This window comes from Desmodus rotundus, chromosome 8 (genome assembly GCF_022682495.2).
Source record: "Desmodus rotundus isolate HL8 chromosome 8, HLdesRot8A.1, whole genome shotgun sequence".
Lineage (NCBI taxonomy): Eukaryota > Metazoa > Chordata > Mammalia > Chiroptera > Phyllostomidae > Desmodus > Desmodus rotundus.
Window position 1 is genome coordinate 42208050 of NC_071394.1, and position 23981 is coordinate 42232030.

At 42.3% G+C, this 23981-nt stretch overlaps 1 protein-coding gene across 5 annotated transcripts in view; it reads right to left on the bottom strand.

Moving 5' to 3' along the window:
- Positions 1–23981, bottom strand: part of CHD7 (chromodomain helicase DNA binding protein 7) — a 197158-nt gene that overhangs the window by 83848 nt on the left and 89329 nt on the right. For all 5 annotated transcript variants that reach the window (XM_024572022.3, XM_045181435.2, XM_045181436.2 and 2 more), the window contains exon 3: positions 6210–6640. In XM_024572022.3, the coding sequence (XP_024427790.2) occupies positions 6210–6640 (431 nt within the window). The remainder of the gene's footprint in view (positions 1–6209; positions 6641–23981) is intronic.

The following is a 23981-nucleotide window of genomic DNA, read 5'->3' on the forward strand; positions in this document are numbered from 1 at the left end:
GGAAGGGGGACAAGTGCAGGGAACTCTGGCATCAGAACCACACCCCCTATGTCCATAATTCTCTCCTCCGAGCACTCAGGTCGCCAATACAACAAATGAGACGTGCTGCCCATCCACGTTTTCATCAGGAGCTATAGGAAGGTGGAGAGTTAAGCATAGTAAATGGTAAAACCGACAAGGAGAAACTAGCACCACCCACCTTCCAGCAGCAGCCTAACTGCCATGAAATTATATTGTTCCTACAGGAATCGGGGCTACATATAAAATTAACATTCTAGTGGAAGTTCAAGGGTATTGTCTTTTCAACATTTAAAAAAAAAATGAACAGGGCCCCTTTTCTTAATTCATACTCTCCATTTCCCTTTTAGCATTTTAAAGCTAAAGCCACATAGACTTCTGTGTAAAGGTGGCTGAAGTGAGGGCTGGCATTTCAGATGACTGATGCTCTTGCAGTGGTTTCCACAAACATCCAATGACTCAAAGGGGCCTTTATCTAGGCAGAAGACAACCAGCAAAAAGTGTTTATATGTCACAGGAAAAAAATCTCACATTTCTGTACAGAACTTCACATTTTTCTAAAGCATTTTTATGTGTAGTCATTTTTAATGATAATTTTTAAAGTCACCTATGATTCCTTCTGCTCTTTATCTTCCAATTCTAACATTGTACCCACACCTACTACGGCAACACAGGCTCCACCCTAAAGTTCAAGTTAGTAAAGACTTCAAAGGACTGTGTCTCCAGAAAAATCCCCCAATGTCTTACTGCTGCCCATGGCCTCCTCTCCTCTCAACTTTCATTTGATGAAAGTGAGAGTTGAAAGTGGGATCGACATCACCCTCTTCCACGTAAACCGAAATGGCAGCAAGCCACTGCTTCGAAGTCCCTGAAACTCACGGATGGGCAGAAACGAATCTCCGGCAGGCCCAGTGTGGTCCACTCGGCATCTAGCACAGACATGAGTTAGCAGAACTTACTTTTCTGGGTCAATATGGTCAGGCATTCTCTTCCCCCAATGCGTATAAACTGAATCACAGGAAGTCAAGGACATCAGGGTCTCTACTAAAAAGTGGCTCACCACTCTCCCTTCCCTGATCATTTGGGCAATTTAGGACAAATCAGGTGGACAGAGGGTCACAATGTGGCCTGTGAATGGCAATAAAAAGACTGGGAGTGGGTATTCTGAAGGAAAAAAAGATTTGGAATTTAAAAGACCTGATGACCCCTTTGTCAAAGAGAAGATAACCTCTTAGACCAGCAGAGAAGAGGGCACCTGGTCCCATCCCTGACCTAGAGCTTGGATTTAAAGAAGCAAAGACAGAGCAGGCAGGGCAGTGGGCAGAGACCCACAGCACTCATGGGCACCGTTTCTTCCTTGTTCCATTCCGGTGCTGAAAGGACTCAGAAGTCCACCCTGTGACCACACATCAAAGAAACCCATACCCTCTCCTGCAAGCAGCATCTAATTACCTAAGGTCTTGGATCAAGACTAAATCATAGCATGTGGTAAAGGAGAGAATAAGGGATGTGGGGGAAAATAAACTATGGGTTTCATTTACTTTATTACCTGTGTACCTGATGGGAAACATCTAACTATCTGGGGTTTTCTATTTATTGGCAAAAGTAGTTTAATGGTTTGCTTTTGCAACCAATGTCTCCAGAGAAAATTTACATGTGCAAGGGCACACTATAAAATATGTATTAGTTTACCAAAATATAACACCATTGGGCTTGCTGGCTGAATAAAATATTTCTTGGGTAAAATGCTGCTACTCTCTTAACTCATCACTGAGAAAACAGTATCTGAAAAGGTAGGTTCCTCAGAAGAAAGCTGCCATATAAATATTAATGGTAGTGAAAGCGTAGTTTGCAAAAAGTGTTACTTTACATGTTTTGGTATTTAATGGTTTGTTGGTTTTTGTTTTTTTTTTTTTACATAAGACCAGTATGTTATTCAGTATAAAATAAAATAAAATATATTGCCCTGGCTAGTGTGGCTCAATTGGCTGGATGTGATCCCGCAAAGTGAAAGATCGCTGGTCCGATTCCAGGTCAGGACACATGCCTGGGTTGTGGGTTCGGTCCCCAGTCAGGGCACCTACGAGAGGCAACAAACCAATGTTTCTCACATTGATGTTTCTCTCCCTCTTTCCCCTGTCCCTCTCCTTTCTCTTAAAAAGAAAAATCAAAAAGCATGTCTTTGGGTTAGGATAAAAAAGAAATACAATATAAAATACAACACAGTACAATAAAACAAAATAAAAAATATCTTCACTCTTTAGTTTTCAACTAACTTCAATATCAAGAGTGGAAAACAGCAAGGAACAAGGCATGTCCCTAGAAACTGTGTCAGAAGCCAAGTCTCCATGGCGTCATCTAACTAAAGCTTCGGTAATGAAGTCACAGTCTTTGGCCAACTTCCCTTCTTTCTGTACACTCAAAGAATCTTTATATAGCTAAAAGACTCCTAAATCCTTCAGGAGTCATTCAAAGGAAGTACTTCCTCCAAATTGCTGCTCACTTCCCAAGGGCTATGCGTACCTAACAGAAAATGCATTGAAAGGAAGACTGCAAACCCCTGCATGTCAACCCCACGAACCCCTCCATATGCAAGATGGCATCCTCTCGGCCCACAAACGTCTTCATTTTCATTTTCAATATTAACTGACAGTATTTGAAAGCTATAAGGACAGCTGGGGAGAGCACCCCCCCAAAAAAACCAAAACAAACAAAAAAAAAAACAGGTAAAAAAATATATATTCAACAAAAAAAGTAGGAGACAGGTTACAAATTAAAAAAGAGTAATGTGGCCCGTTTGTCTTATCATTAAGATTTTAAACATCTTTTTCTATTCCACTACCATTCTATGTAGCATCTTTTGGTCAAATTCTGTTAGGTACCTCCTTCACAGGCAAGACAAATGTAATTATATTTTGGTTGCCAAAAAGGCCAGGTCACGGGGAAATGGCCACCAATTCAAGCTTCATCTCCTTTATGGAATGAGGTGGGACGACAGGTAGTTAGAAAGACGACATTAAAGGCACACGACAACAGCCAGCCTTCCTCACAGCCTTCGTTACTAGAGTGTGTGTGAGTGACATAGCACAAGCCCTCTCCCTGTCGGGGACACAATGCAGAGCGAGCCAGACCACCAAGGGTCACCTCCATCACCACCTCTCAAAGGACAACACATTTCTTTGTAGAAGAACCTCCCCAACGATATGGCACCCAGGCTGAAGAGGAAAGATGTGAGGGGTTCTGCACTGCATTTTTCATTTCACTTCTCTTTATTCCCTCTATTTGAGCCCTCTGTTGGAAAATTATTTTCTGTATAAACAAATTCATCAAGTTAACTTATTCAGGGATGGAAATAACTGGTATCACGTAACATTCTGCAAAACAAAATTGCCACTGCTGTATTCCAGTGCTTAAAAGCAGACTGCCGTGGCAATTCAACCCCAGTACTAACATCACCCAAACCCCCTATTACCTTCATCACTGCATATTCAATTTACATAATTATTCTGCTATGCTATTCAGAATTTACATGTAGTTGTATGCATTCTTATCCTTGCTTCAGGATGCTATTTCCTTTCCAGACTTAGCAGAACAATGAGACCACAATTCGACATACTCAGTTCATCTAGCCAATAGAAACCCTGTGGCTCAACAAAGTAATGGGCTGGTTTGTTAATTTACTGAAAACCTCTATTCCATTACCATATTCCTGGACAGGCGTCCCCATCACCAACATGACAGCCTCTCAGGAATGTCCTCACCGCAATTCATCGTAAATCAGCAAGTGGTCCTACCAGCGATCAAGTCACCCAGGGCCAAAAAAGGTACCACCAACTCTTTTGGTGCCCCCTCAATATGGCCTCCTGAGCCTCTGGTCCACATTACATCAGCTCCCTTTTCACTTGCACAGAAGCAACAGAATGCTTTCTCCATACAGAAGCATTCCACCCAAGTAATTTCATAGCACTTAGGGAAAACCTATATAGGAGGCATCAACTGAGACTACTATTCAAAAACAACAGAGGGGGGGGAGGACTAGACTTTCTTCTTAAGAGAAAATAATCACACACTCTTCCTCCTACCAAAAGCATGTTAGTCTAGTGCAAAGTCATTACGCAGACTCAGCAATGCCAAAAACGTACTCCACACAGACAACTCAAACTTCAGGGTGAGCAGCTGAGACCTTGCAGACGGGGCCTGAGCTGAGGTTCCTCTGGTGCCCAAAGATAGGGCTGTACCTGTACCAAGGAGGCATGGGTGCCAGCACTCACTGGACTCGATGCCCAAAGTTCCTAAGAGTTGTTCAGTTGTTAGGGAAATTTCAACAAGTTTCACTGTTAAACACAGCACTCTAATATCTGCCCCAACATATTCTAGGGTATGCTAAAGTACATTTTTAAAGCTAGGGCCAGTTCTAGGTAGGCTCGGAGCTTGAAACAATAATGTGGATCTGGGAAATTTATGCCCAGATCCACAATACAGTAGATTTTTCTTTCTTTGCTTATCAGTTTTTACTGTTAGGTGATAGATTCAAAACATTAGGATAGAAACTAAAGACAGATGCATCTTGAGGCTAAAACTAGTTGTGGCGCTGTATTTTCTGAGCTCTCTAAAGCTTCTTTAGAACAGAGACTCTCACTGTGCATTAAAAAAAAATACATGCCTTTTAGATTTTGCTTCGATGTCTTTCTCCAAAATAAGCACATGCTTTCTCCTCTAACTTGCACAATACTTAGATTTAGGCAATTATATATTTTCGACACCCTTCATAAGTCACCCAAATTCTAAGCAAGTCCTTCTTGCTCAGATCCCCAACATCAGCACAGTCCCTACAAATAGCAAGTGGTTCATGAAATATTGCTTAAATAAATGAAAACTGAATTTATAATAGGTTGGGAGTTTAGAAGAGTGTTCGTAAGGAGAAAATAATGACTTTCAATTAAAAGACCACATAGCAAGGCATCAAAGAACATTCATAAATAAATGAAAATATTAAGTTGCCTGTAAGATTGAGTTATTGAATATAATTCAGTTATTCTGACACCATAAAAAGTACTGATGGCAAACATTTTTAAATGACTATGATTCAAACTTTCAAAACACTACAGAATAATGTACTGGGGGTTGTTTAGAGATTTTTCAGCAGGCAGTGGAAAATCCAAGTTTGTTCTTTCGCTTTGCAGCATCTACAGGGACAGAAATCATCTCTTCTCTTTGTGTACCGGCACGTGCACACACAGAAAAGCCTACAAGAGGGGGTTTACGGGCCAGCAAGCTCAAAAAGTTCACACTGAGCATGTGAATCCCAGAACTGAGCACGCACACGCACACAGGGGTAGGAGGTGGAGCGTGTTTTCTAATGGAGTTTGCAAACAGGTTCAGATTAACCAAGTCTGACCATACTTCCATCTGGAAACTATATTTTCTAACATGAGCCATATTCTGAAAAACAGATTCAGATGTTTGGAACTGGTTCAGAACAGTTGTAAGAAATGTTCAGTACAAATGAAAAAAATTAGTCTTCAATGTCTTCTCCTCTCAGCTTTTCTTACTGAGTAAATATGCCTTCTGGGGGGTCAGAGAGTTGGTGGGGGGAGTACAAAGGGGAAGGATGGAGTGGAGGAGGCTCCTCCCTGGAACCTAAACTTCACGCTATTCTTGAATGCGTATCTAAAGGGTAACTGCCATTTGACTTCTCCCCTGTTGCCCACTAGGATTTCACCCCTGCCCCTGGAAGCCTTACTCCACCAAGTGGAGGGAACTAATTCTCCTGCTTCAACTTTTGGGAATCGGGGCTGAAAAGCATACTTGTGTAATCCTTCTTTCCCAGTTTTGCACTGCCACTGACAGAAAGGTTGTCAGTCTATACTTAAAAATAATTATGCTGGTGACTCGGCTCTGTTTTTTAAATGACAAACTTTCACAAAATACAAAAAAAGTCATTTTAAAATAAATGTTTTCCAGTAAAGTCTAAAATTCATCAACCAAATCAACAGTTCATAATAACTGACTCCTAAATTTCAGAATGCGTAAAAATCGTAAATGTTTTCGTTTGGACATTAGAGGAAGAAACTCGATGGTGATAAGGACAATCAAAGTGTTGTTCCCTTCTCCCCCCTCCCCTCCCCGCAATGCGTAGGCCGCTCATTTCTGAACCGTGTCTGGTGGTGGTGTTTCTGCACACAGCCTACCTTGACTTTTTGCTGGACTTGGGTTTTGGCGTGGCAGTTTTTGCTTTCTTTTCCTTTGGCTCTTTGGGAATCTTAGGGGCTTTCGGGGTCTTGGGTTCCTTGGGCTCTTTTTTCTCCTTGGGTTCTTTCAGTTCCTTCGGATCTTTTTTTGCCTTCGGCCTTTTCTTTTTCTTTTTTTCCTCTTGAGACCCATCTAGTGAATTCCTATTTAGTTCTTGGTTATCAACCCCACCAGGGAAGTCATCTTTACCAAAACTCTTACTGGGATCGTCCGCAACAATGTGGTTGTTTTTCTTTTTCTTCTTCTTTTGCTGTGGCTGCTGCTCTACTGACGGCAGGTAATCCTCACTCTTCACTAGCTGAGTGTTCGGTCCACTAACCTGAGTCATATCCGGCACTGGTTTCTCTAGAAAGGGCTCCGATGGAGAATGCTAAGAGACACAAATAGGAATTGAAATTAGTTTATCATTCTTCGTAGTGAAGAAAGGAACTGAAAGTTACTGGCTGGTGTTTCTGAAACTTACTCTACACTCAAGGTAGCAAACAATTTACCAACTGTATAGTTGTAAAATGTATCATTTTCTCTCATCAAAAAACCCCATATTTTTTGAACAAGAAAGTTTTTAAATAAACAGTAAAAAGGGACAACTTAGTAATACAGTAAAAAAAAAAAAATTAGTTCAGCAAGAGAAAAACATTCTCATTCAGCTGAAGACACTGCCCATTTTTTTAGCAGCCTGCATAGGAAATGATGAATGACAAAACAGTAGCAAAGGCTATACCACAGAGGGTGAATTCAAGTGGAATTCTTTCTCCCATGTGGAAATGGGAACTCAAATTAAAGATACACAATTAAGCCACTTTTCAAAAGAACAAGTGTCCTAAGTGAGCACTGCAAGGTTCAGGTCCTGTGAAAGTTTGAAACCAAAGTGTGAACACATAAATCTTACACAGTACAGGTCATTTCTGATTTAAATGACATCAAAATGCCAAATTAAAAGCACATATCCAGACTTAATGGCCTCAAATTGGTTAAATTTCTTGTACGAATAGGAAATGCAAATATTATTTTTCACAAATTAGTAAGTTTTACATTTCCAAACTTCACTGAGGGCCAGAGAACCCGAACGGTCATTTCGGCATGCCTTGCAGAAGGTGATCTTCACTGCGCTGCTTACCCAGAGATGGTTAGAAATACTAGAGAGAATACGAACCGGGGTGGGAAGCTCAGTGACTCCACCTTGCAGTTCACGGTGCAGACCAGGGCAGGGGTAGAGTATCATCTCCACCGTCAATTATGACATCTAATGAACCTTTACATTCCAATGGGATACTTGAAAATGTTATTAATATATCTGCAAATGCCGCTCATTTTCTGCCTTTTTCACATAGTCTCCAGACACTTCATAGTAACTATAACGTAAACAGCAACAACAGCTGCCAATGTTTACTGAACAATCTTAGCATGTGCTAGACATGTGCTAAGTACATTGTACCTCTGACACCATTCAATCCCCACACCAGTCCTAAGAGCTAGGTGTGGTCACTGACGCTGAAGATGCGGTGACGAGCCCAAGGAGTTACATATGGTAAGGGACAGAACTGAGACTGGCATCCAAGCTGATGGCTGCTGAGTCCACGCCCCTCACCACAGCACCTCCAAAGGAGGAGGAGGGCAGGAGAGCCCAGGTCCCAGTCTGCAGAGGACCCTAGAGTAATTCCGAAGCTATGGCTTACCATCACAGCAAGTATTTATGAATTAGGTTCCAACACAACTAACATTTACTGAGCATCTATTTCATGCCATGTACTGAGCTGAGCGCTCCCAGCGTTAGTTCACCTGAATCTCACAAGGGAGATGTGATCATTCCCCGCCCCCCACCTCTCAGAAAGGGAAGCAAAGTCTGAGCGGGCTTGTGACCACCCGAGGCCACACAGCAGGGAACAGAGCAGATTTGAGACCAGCTTTCCTAAATCCAGACTCTGCCCATCTTCTGAAGTCTTATACATGAGTATCCTTCCGGGAAAGGCTCCACAGGTTTCATCTGATTTCCAAAGTGTTTGGTGACCCCAAAAACCACTTTAAAAAAAAATCATTGCCTGAGAAGAAAGTAGTTATACTATTTCCATTCCATTCTCCACACACAAAAGGATGGGGGAAAGCCCAGAACGACGACGTAAAGGATAAGAACTCCAGTCCAGGCATTGCCATTAGCTCTATTATTGGAGAAAACCATTGCACTCATCTGCGGTTCATTTTCTTCAACTGCAAAATGAAGGATTTGGGTTAGATGATTTCCAAAGTCCTTTCCAAAACCTTATGGTATTAGAAGAACCTCAAAGAGTGAAAATACATAAGGAGAGAGAGAAGCAAGGGCACGAGTTTGAGAAGAATCCATGGATGGAAGCCCAAGTGAGCAGGTTCCCTGCAGGCACAGCACAGCTAAGCAAACACTGAGAAAACTGAGCCCTGGGAGGTATTTTCCCCTCACGACCACTTCATGAAAGTCAATCGAGGTTCTTCCACATTATCATTACCTAAGCATAAATGGAGATCTGAGCTAACTGCTTTATTATATTTATAAAGTTGAAGTCAAATCAATTGTTACGTATTATTTTCTAATGTAAATCAAAAAGAAAAAGCCATATTTTTTTAAGGGACATGGACATCACCTTATTTGGGACAAGCTATTTTCCAGGAAATGGAAGAAAAAGCATTTCCTGGAAAGGGGAGGAAAGAGAAAAGTCTCCCCATAAACAATGCTTAAAGCTTAGAGTGGGGAATTAATTCCGGCGCGTGTACCTGTCCCTAATCTACGCGGCAGACTCCAGCAGCCGAGCGTGGCTCTCACGTGAGATGCCTGGTGCACACTGATGAGTTAGAAAAAGCGGAGAACACCAGATACAAAAACACTAAAAATTTATTTATACACTCTGGCATACAATGATTTTAGATGCTCCTCTCAGTAATAAATGAAGCCATAAATTAGTATCCCTTAAAAATTTTTAATCTTTTGTAAGAAGGAGAAAATGTAAAGATTAAATACAAAAAACTATTCATCCTGTTTGATATGCAGCAGAATTATGTTTTGGCACTATTTGAAATCAGGTGAAAAAGGTGCTCAGAAATATTATAGTGTTTACCAGACCTATATCTCCTTAAATCTTTTAGAGAAAAGCTGTTTTTGTAAACATTTAACAAAGAACAGATGGCCTGCCTTAATCGTGTGGGGAGAAAAACCTGGAGCTCATAGTAATACCCTGACAGAGCCTCCCAGGCCCAGCCGAGTCCTGTCCTCTCTCCCCACCCCCACCCACGCATGGCACAGTCCTCTCTAACGCTGTTTAATTTTACAGCGGACACTTTTCCATCAATTCCCGCTGCCTGACAGGCAATCAATGCCATTAACACCTGATACTACCATACAGGGCATTCCTAAAACCTCTCATTTATTAGAGTAAATGTGGAGAATATTAGATACCAGAGGAATTTTTAAGTACACCCCGTAAGACTTTCTGCTTGACACATTTTCTATCATACATCCGTGTGTCTGCTGGAATATTATGGAATATATAAGGACCAGGCCCTGAGCTTTTGGAACTAAAACAGAGTGACTGATATTTACCATATTTTGTTGTGCATAATGTGCACTTTTTTGCCCAAATTTTGAGGGAAAAATAAGGACGCACATTATACATGGATAGTAATAATTGCGTATCTATGTAAATGTTTTTAATTCTTTTACTTATGCCTATGCATTGAAAGTGTAACTCTAGAAAGCAATAACAATGTCTGTATGCAAAATAATACCCTGGGGTATGATAATCGGTTTTGTTCCTAAATATAAATAAATAAATAATTGAATTTAAAAGTTAAAATGAAAGAATTTTTTTCCTGAAAGTTTGAGCCAAAAATGTGGGTGCACATTATACACGGGAGCACACTACACACGGCAAAATACAGTAAATTATAACTGAAAGTGATTCAAGGTGTGTGTGTGTGCGCGTCACCACAGAAAATTACCATAAACTAAAGTAACCATTTTTATCCTTAATTCTGTTTCTCACAGCATATAAATGAGGCACACACACACACACACACACAGCGTGTCTTATATAAACAGCAGAACGGACAGCATGCAGTTTAACCACAGGAGAGCTATGCTGGGGAAGGGGGGCAATCCCGCTGTTGCCTCTAGGCAAAGGCGGCCCCCAATGTCAGGAACACGAACAAAGTGAAGAGGAGCTTCTCCTCTGTCTCCAGCGTGCTTCTCCTCCAACACTCATCAGCATTCTTCTGTCTAATCTAATTTAACTGCGTTGTGCCTTCATTATGTTCTTGAAGCCTCAACTTGCTGGTGACGTCGGGTAACATGAGTGACCGACATATTAGCAGGGTACCATGCCTCCCACATGTACACTCTCTACAAACCAGCATTCTGAAACACAAGGCATCTGTGGACACTTTGTTCACTGGGTGATGCAAACCCGTCTCAAAAAAAAACACTACTTTACGACAAAGAAAGACACTACCAACTGGACAAGAGTAACATGCTCCTACTGGGAGACACGACCGTCCCCACAAACTGAGCTCGAGGGAGGCACTCCTGTTCCCAGACAATCTGAGACTCTCATGGCCAAGCGGCAGACCAATTAAGACCCAAGAAACAACACACGCACACTTAAAACACACTAAACTATGATTTAAATGATTTGTAAAAATACGAATATTAAGTACCCACTGAAGATTGAAACTTACTTTTTTTTAATGGCTTTCGAAAAATTTTTATCACTGGCATTCTTCACTCTTATTTTTCCAGCATTTCCCAGGTTCTTGATGCCTTGACACTCTTTTAAAAAAGAATTCCATATGAACTAAAGCTCAATTTCCAGCCAAAGAGTGTACAAGGGTTCAGTAAGTCCTGTTGAGATTTTAACACCCTTTTCTTGTCAATGACATTGATAAAAAGAACCAGCACTCAATTTCTTGTGTTCATTTACCCATTCAACAAAAAATATTTAAGGATATAACAATAATGAAGGTAGCTACAGGAGCTGCCAGGTGAGGGCAGAGCCCCTGACCCAGGCTGACACTGAGGAGGCTTCCTGAAAATAGTCGGCCAGGTGATGGTTGGGAGGTGTATTGCTCCATGGACCCAGCCTTAAATGAATCATGCCTGAGACTGGATGACTAAAGGCACAAAAATGTATTTCAAGCAAGTTTTTAAAACCTCCTTTGTGGGGGAGTAGATCAAAATGAGGCGATATTAGTTTAAACAACCAACTAAAACAATTTTTAACTTTGATTCTTTGATATAAAATAAGCATAAAAATATTCTTAAGAAGAGAATCAAGGGTTGGATTATTTTCTGCTTGGCTATATTTGGTATTAAAGTCAGGGCCTCAAGTTCAAGTCTTTTATATTAGTTTTATTCAGCTCCTTCTTAACAAGTTCTAGGAAAAATTATATAGTGAACGAGTACCTTTATGAACCAAATAAATAAATAAATGAACATTATCGGGATTGCTGGTCATATGACTTAAGAAGGTAAAATGTGCAGAACAACTTTTTGAGTTTAGGGTATTAAAAGCTGTTATATGAAAAGACAATTCAGGTCACATGAGTTTAGAGATTTCTGGGCTGAGCAAAATCAAATGGTTTCCTTTACTGCCAAACTCTCCAAGCCCTTTCTACACTGTGAGGGGACACAGTACACTTGTGTCCTAGGTATTTAACCACAGCATCCCTTTTTCCAAGGCTACGATCTTGAATAAAAATGTTCTTCAAAACACACTTTGGATTACACTGATTTAAACTGCAGCAGGGCAAAGTCACTTCAATATGTTTTTACCGTCAGTTTGACTAGACTAACAGAACAGTGAAATCTCCACCCATGTTCACCCCTCAGTGCCTGGGAAATCCTACGTGCACTTGTTCTCTATGCTGACCAGGCTGTCACGCTGTCCTGTGGTACCTGCAAGGCTGCCTCCAGCCTGGCCCCACTTAGGGTGACAGCAAAAAGGGTACAGGGTGCAGCCTGGTGTTCAGGGAGAGACGACACTGGGACTGTAGTCCCGCAGCCTTCCTAGGACACTGTACTGAAGGTACCGTGTGCTCTGCTAAGCATCTTACCTACCTCTTCTCCTAAGACCCTATAATAACCCCATGAGGTTGGTGAGGTGGTAATATAATTCCTCTTTTATAAATGATGCTTTAAGACGAACTTACCCAAAGCTAGAAGCTAGAAAATGGCAAACCTGAAATCTTAACCCAGATGCGGCCACAACGTCGCCATGACGGTGAATGTGGCCCATACGCGGCTGTAGAGGGGCAGCGAGGTCTCCAGGCCCAGCTGCGGCCACAGGACAAGCCTGGGAAGCCACATGCTGTCTTTCTCCAAAACCATAACGGTCTGAGTTCTAAAGACCTTAACCCTAATCTACAGGCTAAAATGGCTTTAATTTAATGCAAATTTAGAATTTTGCTTTCAAATGGTCAGAAGAAAATTCTAGCTTAGTTTCAAACTAAAGCTGTAGAGAATCACTAGTTTTTCTCCCAAAGATAAAAATGTGGATAAGAATGGAAATTCATATTGTACTTTGCAGCCAACACATATAATCCAGTTTGAATCTCAAAATCTCCCTTTTTGACAGAAGCTGAATTCAACTCAATCAACCTGATTTGTCCCAGGAACTGAACTGAGTCTTCCAGAGCCAGAAAAATGTAAAAAACAAAATAGACAAAAAGGGAATCCCACTGTTCCATAACCTCTTCCCTTGAAATCTCTCCCAAAGCCACCTTCAAAAAATAGCTTATATGATTTTTAATTCAATCTACTATATTTCAAGGAATCTAATGTAGTCAGTTCTTTTCTCCAGTTTGGTAAAAGATCATCCTACTTCTTGGGAAAAGCACCGGATGAAGTAGCAGGCTTGCACTTAAGGGCCATGTCCTTGAAATAGTACGTACACACACACACACACACACACACACACCCTAGGGCAGAGAACTGAACTGATGTTAAACTGAACATACTTCTGATGTATCTCAATTGTTTCGTAAATGCTTAGAAAAAATAGCTTAATTGTTTATATAAGACTTGAATTATGTTTTTACATGTGTCTGTTTTCAAAAAAAAGTCTGCAGGTAATTGGGCTATATTCCTGATCTTGAGAATCATTTCCTGAAGTATTTTTAATTGAAGGGAAAAAAATGTGGAGGGGCCAACAGAACCTATTGCTAACTTAGGCAGAGGAGAAACACAAACCACCTGGAATTTAATACAATTCAAAGCCTACTGCAGTAATGGGCAAAGAACTTCTTAGGTCTCCTGGACCATAAGCAGGGAACCCCCAGTACACAGCAGGCCTGCATAGAGACTACATCCATTCTCCTCCAACAGCACCTCCCCTTCACCCCCCAAAAAGTGGGGTCTGCAACACAGATGTCATGCTGTCTCTGACCTGCAATAAGCAAACCAAAATATGAACCCACTGGAGGAGTCTGAAATACAGTCACTGCCACACTCTTGTTCTAAATTTTAGTACCTTCAGGCAATAAATTATGAAGTGCTGTAAGTTTTACCAAACATTACTTTCTAAGTAAAATAATGAATATGCTCAGGGTCCTTACCAAAGTCAATGCTACTCTCTCGCCCTTCCCTCTTTCTTCTCTCTTTACTTTACCGCCTGGCATGTAGTGTTCCTTCCCTTCATTGACTGGACTCTATAAATATCAATGAATGAGACTCTATAGGCCCAAATCCCACTTCACAGACATTTATCAAATTAGCTCTTGGGTCCACATTGTTCTCAAATGAGCATGTGGAGGCTTGAATGTGGCAGCAGCCCTCTAGACCTGAAACTACCCAGCATACTAGGGATCAAACTCAGCAAAACAGAAGACAACAATGCTTCAGGGCTGGCCAAAATATTTTGCATAAATAGAACCTATTCAAAGATAGTAAAGGCAATGACCAAACTTACTAAAAAGTTGAGCTCAATTCTAAAATTCTTTGCTGTACACTTACACGTATTTTGCTGTCACTGGTATACTACTCTATAAAGGTCAATATTAAAAGCAATTTACTAAGCTATTCCTAAGAATTAAAAAAGTCAAACTTCAACAGACTGAAAGGAAGGTGTGTCTTTATCTAACCCTGAACAACCTCAGGGGGTCTGTGTAGAAAAGGGAATAGAACAATCTTCGAGGGGGGAAAAAGTCAATTTATAAGAAGCTTAATGATAAAGCTAATTTACACTCTAGGCAAGTTTTTCAGAGAGCGTCAGTTTAGCGAATTTAGTTGGCTATAAATTCTTAATGACTACTTTGGTCCTATAAAAACTCACGTACATCTTGTAGGAGGTAGAATTCTAAGGTGGCCCCACGCTCTCCTCCTGACTGTGGGGGAACCTGAGGCTCCTGGTAACAGAGTCTGGCAAAGGTGACAGAATTTCACAGGTGTGTCAAGGTCCCAAATCAGTTGGTTTGGAGTTACTCAAAGGGGAGACCGTCCTGGCTGGGCCTGACTTGATCAGGGGAGGTATGTGAAAGTAGGGGAAACCCACCACGGTGAGGAACTGCAAGGATCCTTGAGGAACAGAGCGTGGGGAGACAGCTAGCAAGCACTGAAGCCCCAGTCACAGCAGCAGGAAACGAATTCTGTCAACAACCCAGTTGAACTTTGATGCAGATTCTTCCCTAGTCAAAACTGCAGGCTAGAATGCAATCCTGCCACCTGGAGTAGCCTTGTGAGATGCTGTGCTCAAACCCGGGCTTGCAGAAACAGGCAGGTAAGAAAGGGCTGTTGTTTCAAGCCACAAAATTTGTTATATAACAATAAACAACTAAGCACATACTTTAGTGTCCTCTGCAACTCTCATCGGAAATTTTTTCAGTCTGTTTTCCCATCCAGGATCCCCCTTCCATGCTAGACGTGTGTCCTTCCACATAAAGACAGGCTGTTCAGGAGTATCTCTCCTTACACCTTTGTAACGCTGCTGCTGGTGGTTAACACCAAGCACTTTTGTGACGAGCACTGTTCCCGGTTCACAACAACCTTATGAAATTATCCCCATTATATAAATGGGAAAACTAAGGCACACAAAGAGGTTAAGACATTCGCCCGAAATCACAAAGAGCTGGTTCTAAGAAGAGTCGGGATACAACCCAGGCACCCTCTGCAGAGCCCACGACCCCACCATCACGCCTACTTGCCTAATCACCGTTGCTCCTGCGCTCCTGCTGAAGCTTCTCCAAAAGGAGGAAGCTGTGATGGCAGAGAGAGCTGGTACAGGGGAGCCACTGGACAGAGGTGGGCCCCGCTCAGCGGTGAAGAGCCCAGATGGAGTCAGAGGTGTGGCTGTCACAGGCAAGCTGGAGCCTGACATTGTCAGACAGTCAACTACCACTCAACCCAGCACAGGGAGGGGACTTTAAAACAAAAATAACTTCATTTTAAAATTTAAAAAAATATAGGAAACTGCACTATAAACATTATTAAAGGCTCTTGATACTTATTTTAAAAGAAAGTTTATTGTTCATCAGGAACAGTCAGTTAACGCTTAAAGGGGATGGTGCCCCTGTGACTCCTTCCAGCTGGAATTACACATGAAACAGAAGATACCAAAGCAATTAAGTATTTTATAAACACTGCTGAAGGGTCAAAAAGAGGGAGGTTCATTCACTGACTAATAACGCAGTAATAAACAAACAGCAATGTTATGCAACTGAGAAAATTGTTATAATTGAATCTACGCAGCTGGGCAGGAGTAAGAAGCCTGCTTATATATATTAGCTCACAAATGCTTTGTGTGGGCAGCCTGCACCTTTAGAACCATCTCAGATTTGAGTCCCTTTCACAGTCAGATTTTTTTTTTCGTACCTGAATATAATTCCACAATTACAACTGCAGAACAGACTGCAGTTGTAATTAAGAAACTGCCCCACCAATTATTTGCTGTCCTATCTATACTACAGAGAATGAAGTGTGTACCTAGGGGTTAAGAAGTTAGGCTTTCTTGAGATGTACTCTCTTTAGATCTGTTCTGGAGATACTTACTTTACCTTGTTGTGTGTGGCAGTATCAATAATGAATGACGGTGTCTTCCAAGCACACTAGAGGGAAGAGCCCAGAACAAAGTAGCTTTTCACATTTTAACATTTAGCTCCCACTGTGTTCTTGGAGTCTCCTTCACACCTTGGGATTTTCCCCTTTGAGAACACAGGCAGGAAAATGCTGCCGACTACCACACGTAAGCCTACACGTATTCACATAGAGACATTTAAGAGTGATTCCTATATTTCCCAGCATCAGACTCCAAGGAACATTATTCTCTTAGATTCAAGAAGGAGTTTGGTAGAAGTCCATATCCTCCCGTCAATTAAATGTAGTTAAAATGCAAAGCGAAACAAAACAGGTTTCTTTTTGGAAGATATTCTAGATAGATATTACGCTTATTACTACATGGAATTTTTTTTTCTTAATTGCATGACTAAAATCTGAACGATTCCGTGATCCATGTCAAGTTCCCGGCTGCATGAAGCCTAACTAACTTCAAACAGAAAGGGATGATTAGCTAACCAACAGGGCAGAGGTACAAATGCATCTTCCACAGGCACACATTTTACATCAATGATATCTATTTTTATGAGATAAAAGTACTAAAGCTTTAATGGTGGCAATTAAAACAGCCAAGAGTTTGAGTAGCTCAGTGGCTGAGTCACAGACCTTTTACCTATAATGGGATCCATTATATCCCTGAACTCAGTTTGAGGGAGTGAAAGAGGAACAGATTTTTAAATATGGTTATAAAACAGCAGTACCCTCTGAACTCAGTTTAAACTGCTGTGTGATTTACCCGCCACCTTAATGTCAACATCCATTCCACACCTTCTTTATAGTCCTTAGATACTTCTGTTTATTTAAAAATATTTAAACAATTTGAAAATGCTACAAAAATGCTTTATGTAATCATTTGTATTTGAGTAATTTGTTTCTGTTTTAATTTATTTACATTAAAAATGTTTCTGTTCTAAAAATGCGTAACTTTATGTGCTGGCAGCTCTTTTTGGGTAAGAAGTCAAAAGGAAGGACAGCAGGATGGATTTGAGGATCCACTACTAGGGTAGGCTTCTGACCATTTACTCTGTGGCAGCTTTACCAATCAAGTGGGCAGGCAATCACCTCCAGATGCCCCAACTTCCCCTCTGGGAGATGGCCTTGGGAGAGCGGATTTACAAGTCCCCCTCTAACTCTGAGACCAGGTCTCCACCGTTAGAGCCTGGCTTCAGTCCTGCTCAGAGGAGAAGCGCCCCCGCACACCTAAAGCGAACACCAGCATTTGCAGGGGACGTGGGGAAGCAAAGAGAATTTCAGAGGAAAGTGTTAAGGAAGTTTCTCGATAGACACAAACAAATATCTAAAACTTATTAAAAAACCTACAGTAGAAAGCCCAAAACTAAATAAGATATACCAGAATTAGTACAATAAAATCTTAAAATACTCAGTTTACTTCCCCCATTAAAAAGGAAAACTTTCAGAACAGTATTCCAATAATACGAAATCTTATTTCATTTACCTAACAAATGTCTACTAGGTTTCTTCACATTAAGTTTAGTCTCTGCAGCATGTAACACGTTTGTGACCCTCTGGAATCACGGACCAAATCAACCATGGCGAGGTGACAGATGGGGCAAGAGTTAGAGACAAAAAAACGTTAAGACATTCAGCACGAGCCCCAGGACCATGAGCAGAGCCACTGCACAGGGTAAGTCTCTCGGGACCCAGAAAAGGTCTGCTGAGACCTTCAGAGGGGGACAGTACTGAATTCAGGGACACAAGGACAGGGCATCTTCAGGGCCCTGGATTCCTCAGGGCACAGCTGAGAATGTGGACTGCAGCAGCAAATCTTCATCTCTGAGTGCCGTGAGCTTCCAAAGCCAAAAACACCAGCCAGTACATACCCTGCACTAGCTTCAAATCACCCCCAATACGTGACACCCTGTAGCAACACTCTTGAAAATAGTCATTTAAATGAAGTCCGCCCTACAGAATGATTTAAATAACTATACCCTCCAAATTTATCTACCAACCTACTTTTTTATTTGCTTCCTGCCTTTCCATGCTTCCCCACATCTTCCTCTAGCTCTCGCCACCTCTTTGCTCCCTTTATAGCAGAGTCCTTGACAGTATTTGCTGCCCTCTTCCTCCTTCCACTTGCTCTTAAATTTGTTCTAACGACACTAATGTTCTACAAAAACAGCTTTCGTCAAGGTGACCTCCAGTGGCCTGCTCCCTGCCTCTCACTGCTCCTGACCTGTCAGCAGGATCTGGCACAGCTGCTCACTCCTAACCTCTTCACATGACTTCGTCCAGAACAGTCCTCTCTCCTCCTACCTTGCAGCCTCTTTCTCTACTGCTTCCTCGTCAACCTCTCAACCTGTCACTGCTGAGATGCTCCAATCCTTCATATTTGGAGCTTACTCTGTCTGCGCATCCTCCCTAGTCAGGTGCCATTGCTCTAAACACTACCATAGGCTGCGATTCCCAAAGTTCTCCATTGAGCACAGACCGCTCCCCTGAGCTCTCCACTTCTCTATCCAACTGTCTACCCGAGGTACCCACTTTGGAGGGGCCAATAAGCATCCCAACTTTAATGCACTATAAAACAAATTCCTGATTTCTCCACCAAACTCCATCTCCGTAAACTGTTGTTCCACCAGTGGTAGAGGTTGAACACATGGAGTCGTCCCTGATTCTTCACTGCGTTTCACAAACCATCTTCAACCCAATCTGTAAATCCTATTGGCTCCACCTTCAACTGGGACAGAAAATAGCTCAACAACCTCTCCTCTCACTCTTTGGTCTAAGGACTGTTAAGACCTTGCCTGGGCTACTACTACTACTACGAGAGCCCCTATAACTGACCCCCTGATTTGTAGCTGCGCCCCACAGACAGACTATTTGCTACGGTCTGAGTGATCCTTTAGAAAAGCAAATGCAATCATGCCACATCGCATCTACTCAAAACCTCCAATATTTTCCAGTTTCATTCACAGGAAAATCTAAAGTACTCACCAGGGTCTATGAGGCCTTAAATGACATGGACTCCTGCTACCCTCCCTGATCTCATCTCCTATAATTCCCCTCCTTGCTCTCCTCCACTCCAACCACATCGTTCCTTGCTTACCTTACAGTCCAACAACAAAGGGCAAGGGCCCTTCTACCTCAGGGTCCTTGCACAGGCTGCCTCTGCTCTCGGAGCTCTTACTCACATATCTCCATGGCTCCCTCCCTTGCTTCCTTCAGGTCTTAGGCACCAGTGTATTAAAACAAATGTGACAAAATGTTAACAATGGGTGATTTTATGTGAAAGATAAACGTATGCTCACTTCATTATTTATTCCTTCAACTTTTCAGTACATTGAAAAATTTTCAAAACTCAAAGCTGGAGGGGAAAACCTCTTTGCTACCGCAGTATTATTCTCCTTTGTGCCTGTTGCTAACCGTTCCTCCCTCGTCCTCCGCTCCCTGACTCTGTCCCTCTAATGGTTTGCCCCATGTTTCCAGGTCCACGTGACGTAGTCCTGCAGACCCGGGTGCCCGTTCCCACCTAAGACTGGATGTTTTCCCCGGCACCTTCAGATCAGCAAGCCAAAACCACTCTCCTCTGTCAAAAACCCTGCTTTCCTGTCTTGGTTCACATCAATTTCCAGTCACCCAGCCTTGCTTCTTCCTCATCCTCACTGGACACATCCAAATGGAGCTTAAGACCTGCCTCTCCTCTGTCTACCACTCTAGTCCCAGCCTGTCACCAAAGGGCTTCTTTGCTAGTCTTGCTCCTGTTGGATGGGCCTTCTTCAATGTGTGGTAGTCCCCCTTTATCCACTGCCTCCCTTTCCATGGTTTCTGTTACCCAAAGGCATTAAATGGAAAATTCCAGAAATAATCAATCAATTAATAAGTTTCAAATTGCATGTGATGAAATCTCACGCCATCCTGCTCCATTCCACCTGAGATGTGAATCACCCTTCATCAGCGTCTCAGTGGTGGACACACTCCCTGCCGGGTAGTAGCCCAGGAGCTGTCTCAGTGGTCACATCCACTGTGGCGGTATCGCAGAGCTTGTCTTCAAGTAACCCTTGCTTTACTCAGCAATGGCCCCAAACACACTCACATACTTTTATTACGGTATATTGCTATAATTGTTCTATTTTATTAGGTTATTGTTGTTAATCTCTTATAGGGCCCAATTTATAAATTAAACTTTCTCACAGGTATGTATGTACAGGGAAAAAAGTAGTATACATACAGGGTTCAATACTTTCCACGGTTTCAGCCACCCACTGGGGGTCTTGCAACATCTCCCTGTGGTTAAGGAGGGACTATTATATTCTCTGTGTCATTTTCAAACACAAATCACCCATACAGCTTCTCTGTGCAATTTGTCAATGATTCTCCATCAACTACATTTACAACTGACTCTCCCTGGCTGGTCAGGGTCTTCCCCATGCCCACCTCTGCAGCCCCGGGCCCTGCCTCTCTCCACCACACACGCTGGCACCCAGTGGCTAACAACTGCAGTCACACAAACGTACTCTGTTCTTTCCCAACAGTGCTGGTAGACATGTCACTCCTCCTGCCTGGAACATCATTCCTACTGTCTCCTCCCAGATAAATTCTACTGAATCTTTAAATCTCACTTGAAAGATAACCTCTTCCTGTGGCCTTCCCTGATCTCTCTAGGTTGAGTCAAATACTCTCACAAGGCCAAGTAACATTTATCACATTAGCTGACTATTTATTGTAAGATTTTTCTAGTTCTTTCAACTGTGAGCCGCTGAAGGATAGCAGCATGTTCTGCTCCTGTTCTTATATATACAGGAGTATATACACACTGGAATGTGTGTGTGGCGTGATATATACAATAGGCTCAAGTATTTATTCATTGAATATCAAAATCTCTCCAAACCACCCTCAAATATTAACACGGACGTCACACCTCCAGCCTCTGTCCTGACCACACGTGCCCTCTGGCACTCCCACTCCTCATTCGTTTACACCTCGCAGGAGCTCCAAGGCGCCCAGAAGAGTGTCTGAAACCACTTGAAACTAATAAATGCATAAATCAATGACACTGACTAGTCCAAGGCAGCATTGAAACATGTGCCATCCTTTCAAAGGACCATGTTCTTCCCTGATTCAAGTACCACCTTTCTCACTGGCCCTGAAAATAATTAAGCTCTGTATCTACGCCCATGCAAATCCTCATTTCTCTCTTTTCACTGCAGTTACATCACCACCAAAATGGGATACTATTTTAAGGGGAGAACAGATTTTTTTCCCCTTTATTTTTATTGACGCTAATACAAATGTTCCCATTTCCCCTCTCTGCCCACCTCCACCCATCCCCAGCCCCCCTTTCCTCTGGCCATCACCACCCCGTTGTCTGTGTCTATAATGTACACACATGAGGATAGATTATTTTTACACCTCTGCAACCTCACAGTTACTGGCATGTTGTAAGTGCTCAACAATGTTGCCTGATGGATGAATGACTGAATGAAAAATGAATAGATAAGATTTTCAACCCGTCTTTGAATATTTTAAATAAGAGTCAACAGGCAAGAAATGTTGTCTCTCTACTGTGAACTAATTATGATCGCCTCATTCCCAGAGAGAGGCTGCCCAACAATAGCACTCCCTGGAAAAAGACCTAGAAAAAGTTCTCAGAATCTGACCTCCAAAAATAAAAAGGTACAGACACTTTCCAGTAATTGCTGAACTACACTGGTCATATTTTTATCAAAAATGGGTTATAATTTTACTGTGGTAATTTTAAAGTAAACTTTAAAATTCTAATGGCTTTGAACTGTGAAGTATTCAGTCACTTTAGATAGAGGTCAAGGCACGTTTGCAAATGTTGACACGTGTGCTTTTCTCCTTTTGGCTCCGACCACAGCCCATCTACTAGTGGGAGTGGGTGGAGGGCTCTCTATCCTCCGCTGAAGTCCAAGGACAGCCCCTGAGCCAGAGACAGGGCAGGAGACAGAGAGGTCTGAGCAGCCAATTGGCTGGGTGGGGAATAGAGAGTCCAGGGGGTCAGTGTTGGGTTTAAAGTCCTTCAGTTCCATTCCCAGGCCCCAAAGTCACAGAGCCTGAGACTAAGCTCAGTATACATAAACCCAACGTCTAAACCTCAAATTCCAAACCCAACTCATCATTTTACCTCTTCCCTTGTGCTCCTGAAAACAAAACAAAACAAAAATCTTGTGTTCTTTCTCCTGAATTTTTCCAATTGTGAGCCACCACTCACCTAGTACCCAAGCAAGAACTGTGGCAATCCAGCTTCACCTCCTGCGCTTCTCCATGCACACTGCCACTGGCTTCGCTCAAGACCTGTGACCTCCCAGCCATCTCTCCCCAGGGCCCCCAGCAGCCACCAGGCACATGTGGCCACTGCACACCCGAAACGTGCAGGTCTGAACTGAGAAGTGCTGTAAGTGTAAAATCGCATCACATCGCAAAGACTTAGAACAACAATCTTGTCAATATTTTTATATTAAGTATTGTGTGTTGAAAAATATTCAAATATTACATGCTGAAACAATGTTGTGAATATTACATTAACTAATATATATTAAAATCTATGTCACGGTGAGGGGATTAAGCAAAAAAGGAGGAAAAAAACCTGCATGGATACAAGAGAGAGTAGGGTGATCACCAGAGGGAAAAGTGGGTGGGGGGAGTAGAAGAAGGAAAGGGGAATAGATGGCAAGGGAAAGAGACTTGACTTGGGACGGTGAACACACAATACAATACACAGATGACGTACTACACAACTGTATACCTGAAACCTAGATAATTTTATTAGCCAGTATCACTCCAATAAATTCAAATTAAAAATTCTATTTCAATGTTTCTTTTTGCTTTTTTAATGTGACAACTGGACAATTTTACACAACTTCCAAGGCTCACATCCTGTTCCTACTGGACAGTGATGCCCAGGATGACCTTCAGTTTCTTTGCTGGCCTCACCCCTGTAGCCTCATCTTCTCTGTCCCCCAGAGTTCTCCAGGTTGTTGCCTTGAGACCCTCAGCCCTGAATGACTTCTACCCCTCAGGTACAATTCAGCCCAAAAGCCACCTCCTCCAGCAAGATCTCTCTGCATATCATTCTCTTCACATACCACTCACCCCCCAAAAAACACCTGTTCTCTCCTACACCTCTGTCATAGCATGTTGCCCATTGGACAAACACCTATAAAACATTTGTGCCATGCACTGAGGATATGACAGAGAAGATGACGATGGGCAGGAACCCTGACCTCACTCCAGTGGAGCAATAATATTTTAGCAAAAATACAGTCACCGTCGTAGTAGTAATATAATGTAGCATTGACACTATAGCAATTTACAGGCAATATACTACGTACCACGCACAACTGTAAGCACACTACAGGTATTATTACCTCACGTCATCCTTCTAACATCATTATTAGATAGGTAGTAATGTGATCCCCATTTTAGAGATGAGAAAACTAAAGGCCCAGAGAAGCTACGCAATTCACCAAAGGTCATACATGACAGAACCAGGACTCGCAGGCCACACTCTTCCACACTGGGCCATGCTGGCTTCCAAGTTGAACCATCGCAACATGGAGAGAGAGAAAGGGCTGCAGTGAGGGCATGGAGGGGGAGCCTTAACCCCACCAGTTGTGGGGTGAGAAGAGGTGTTCAGAGGTAGTAATTTCTGAGCTGTTGGTGAATG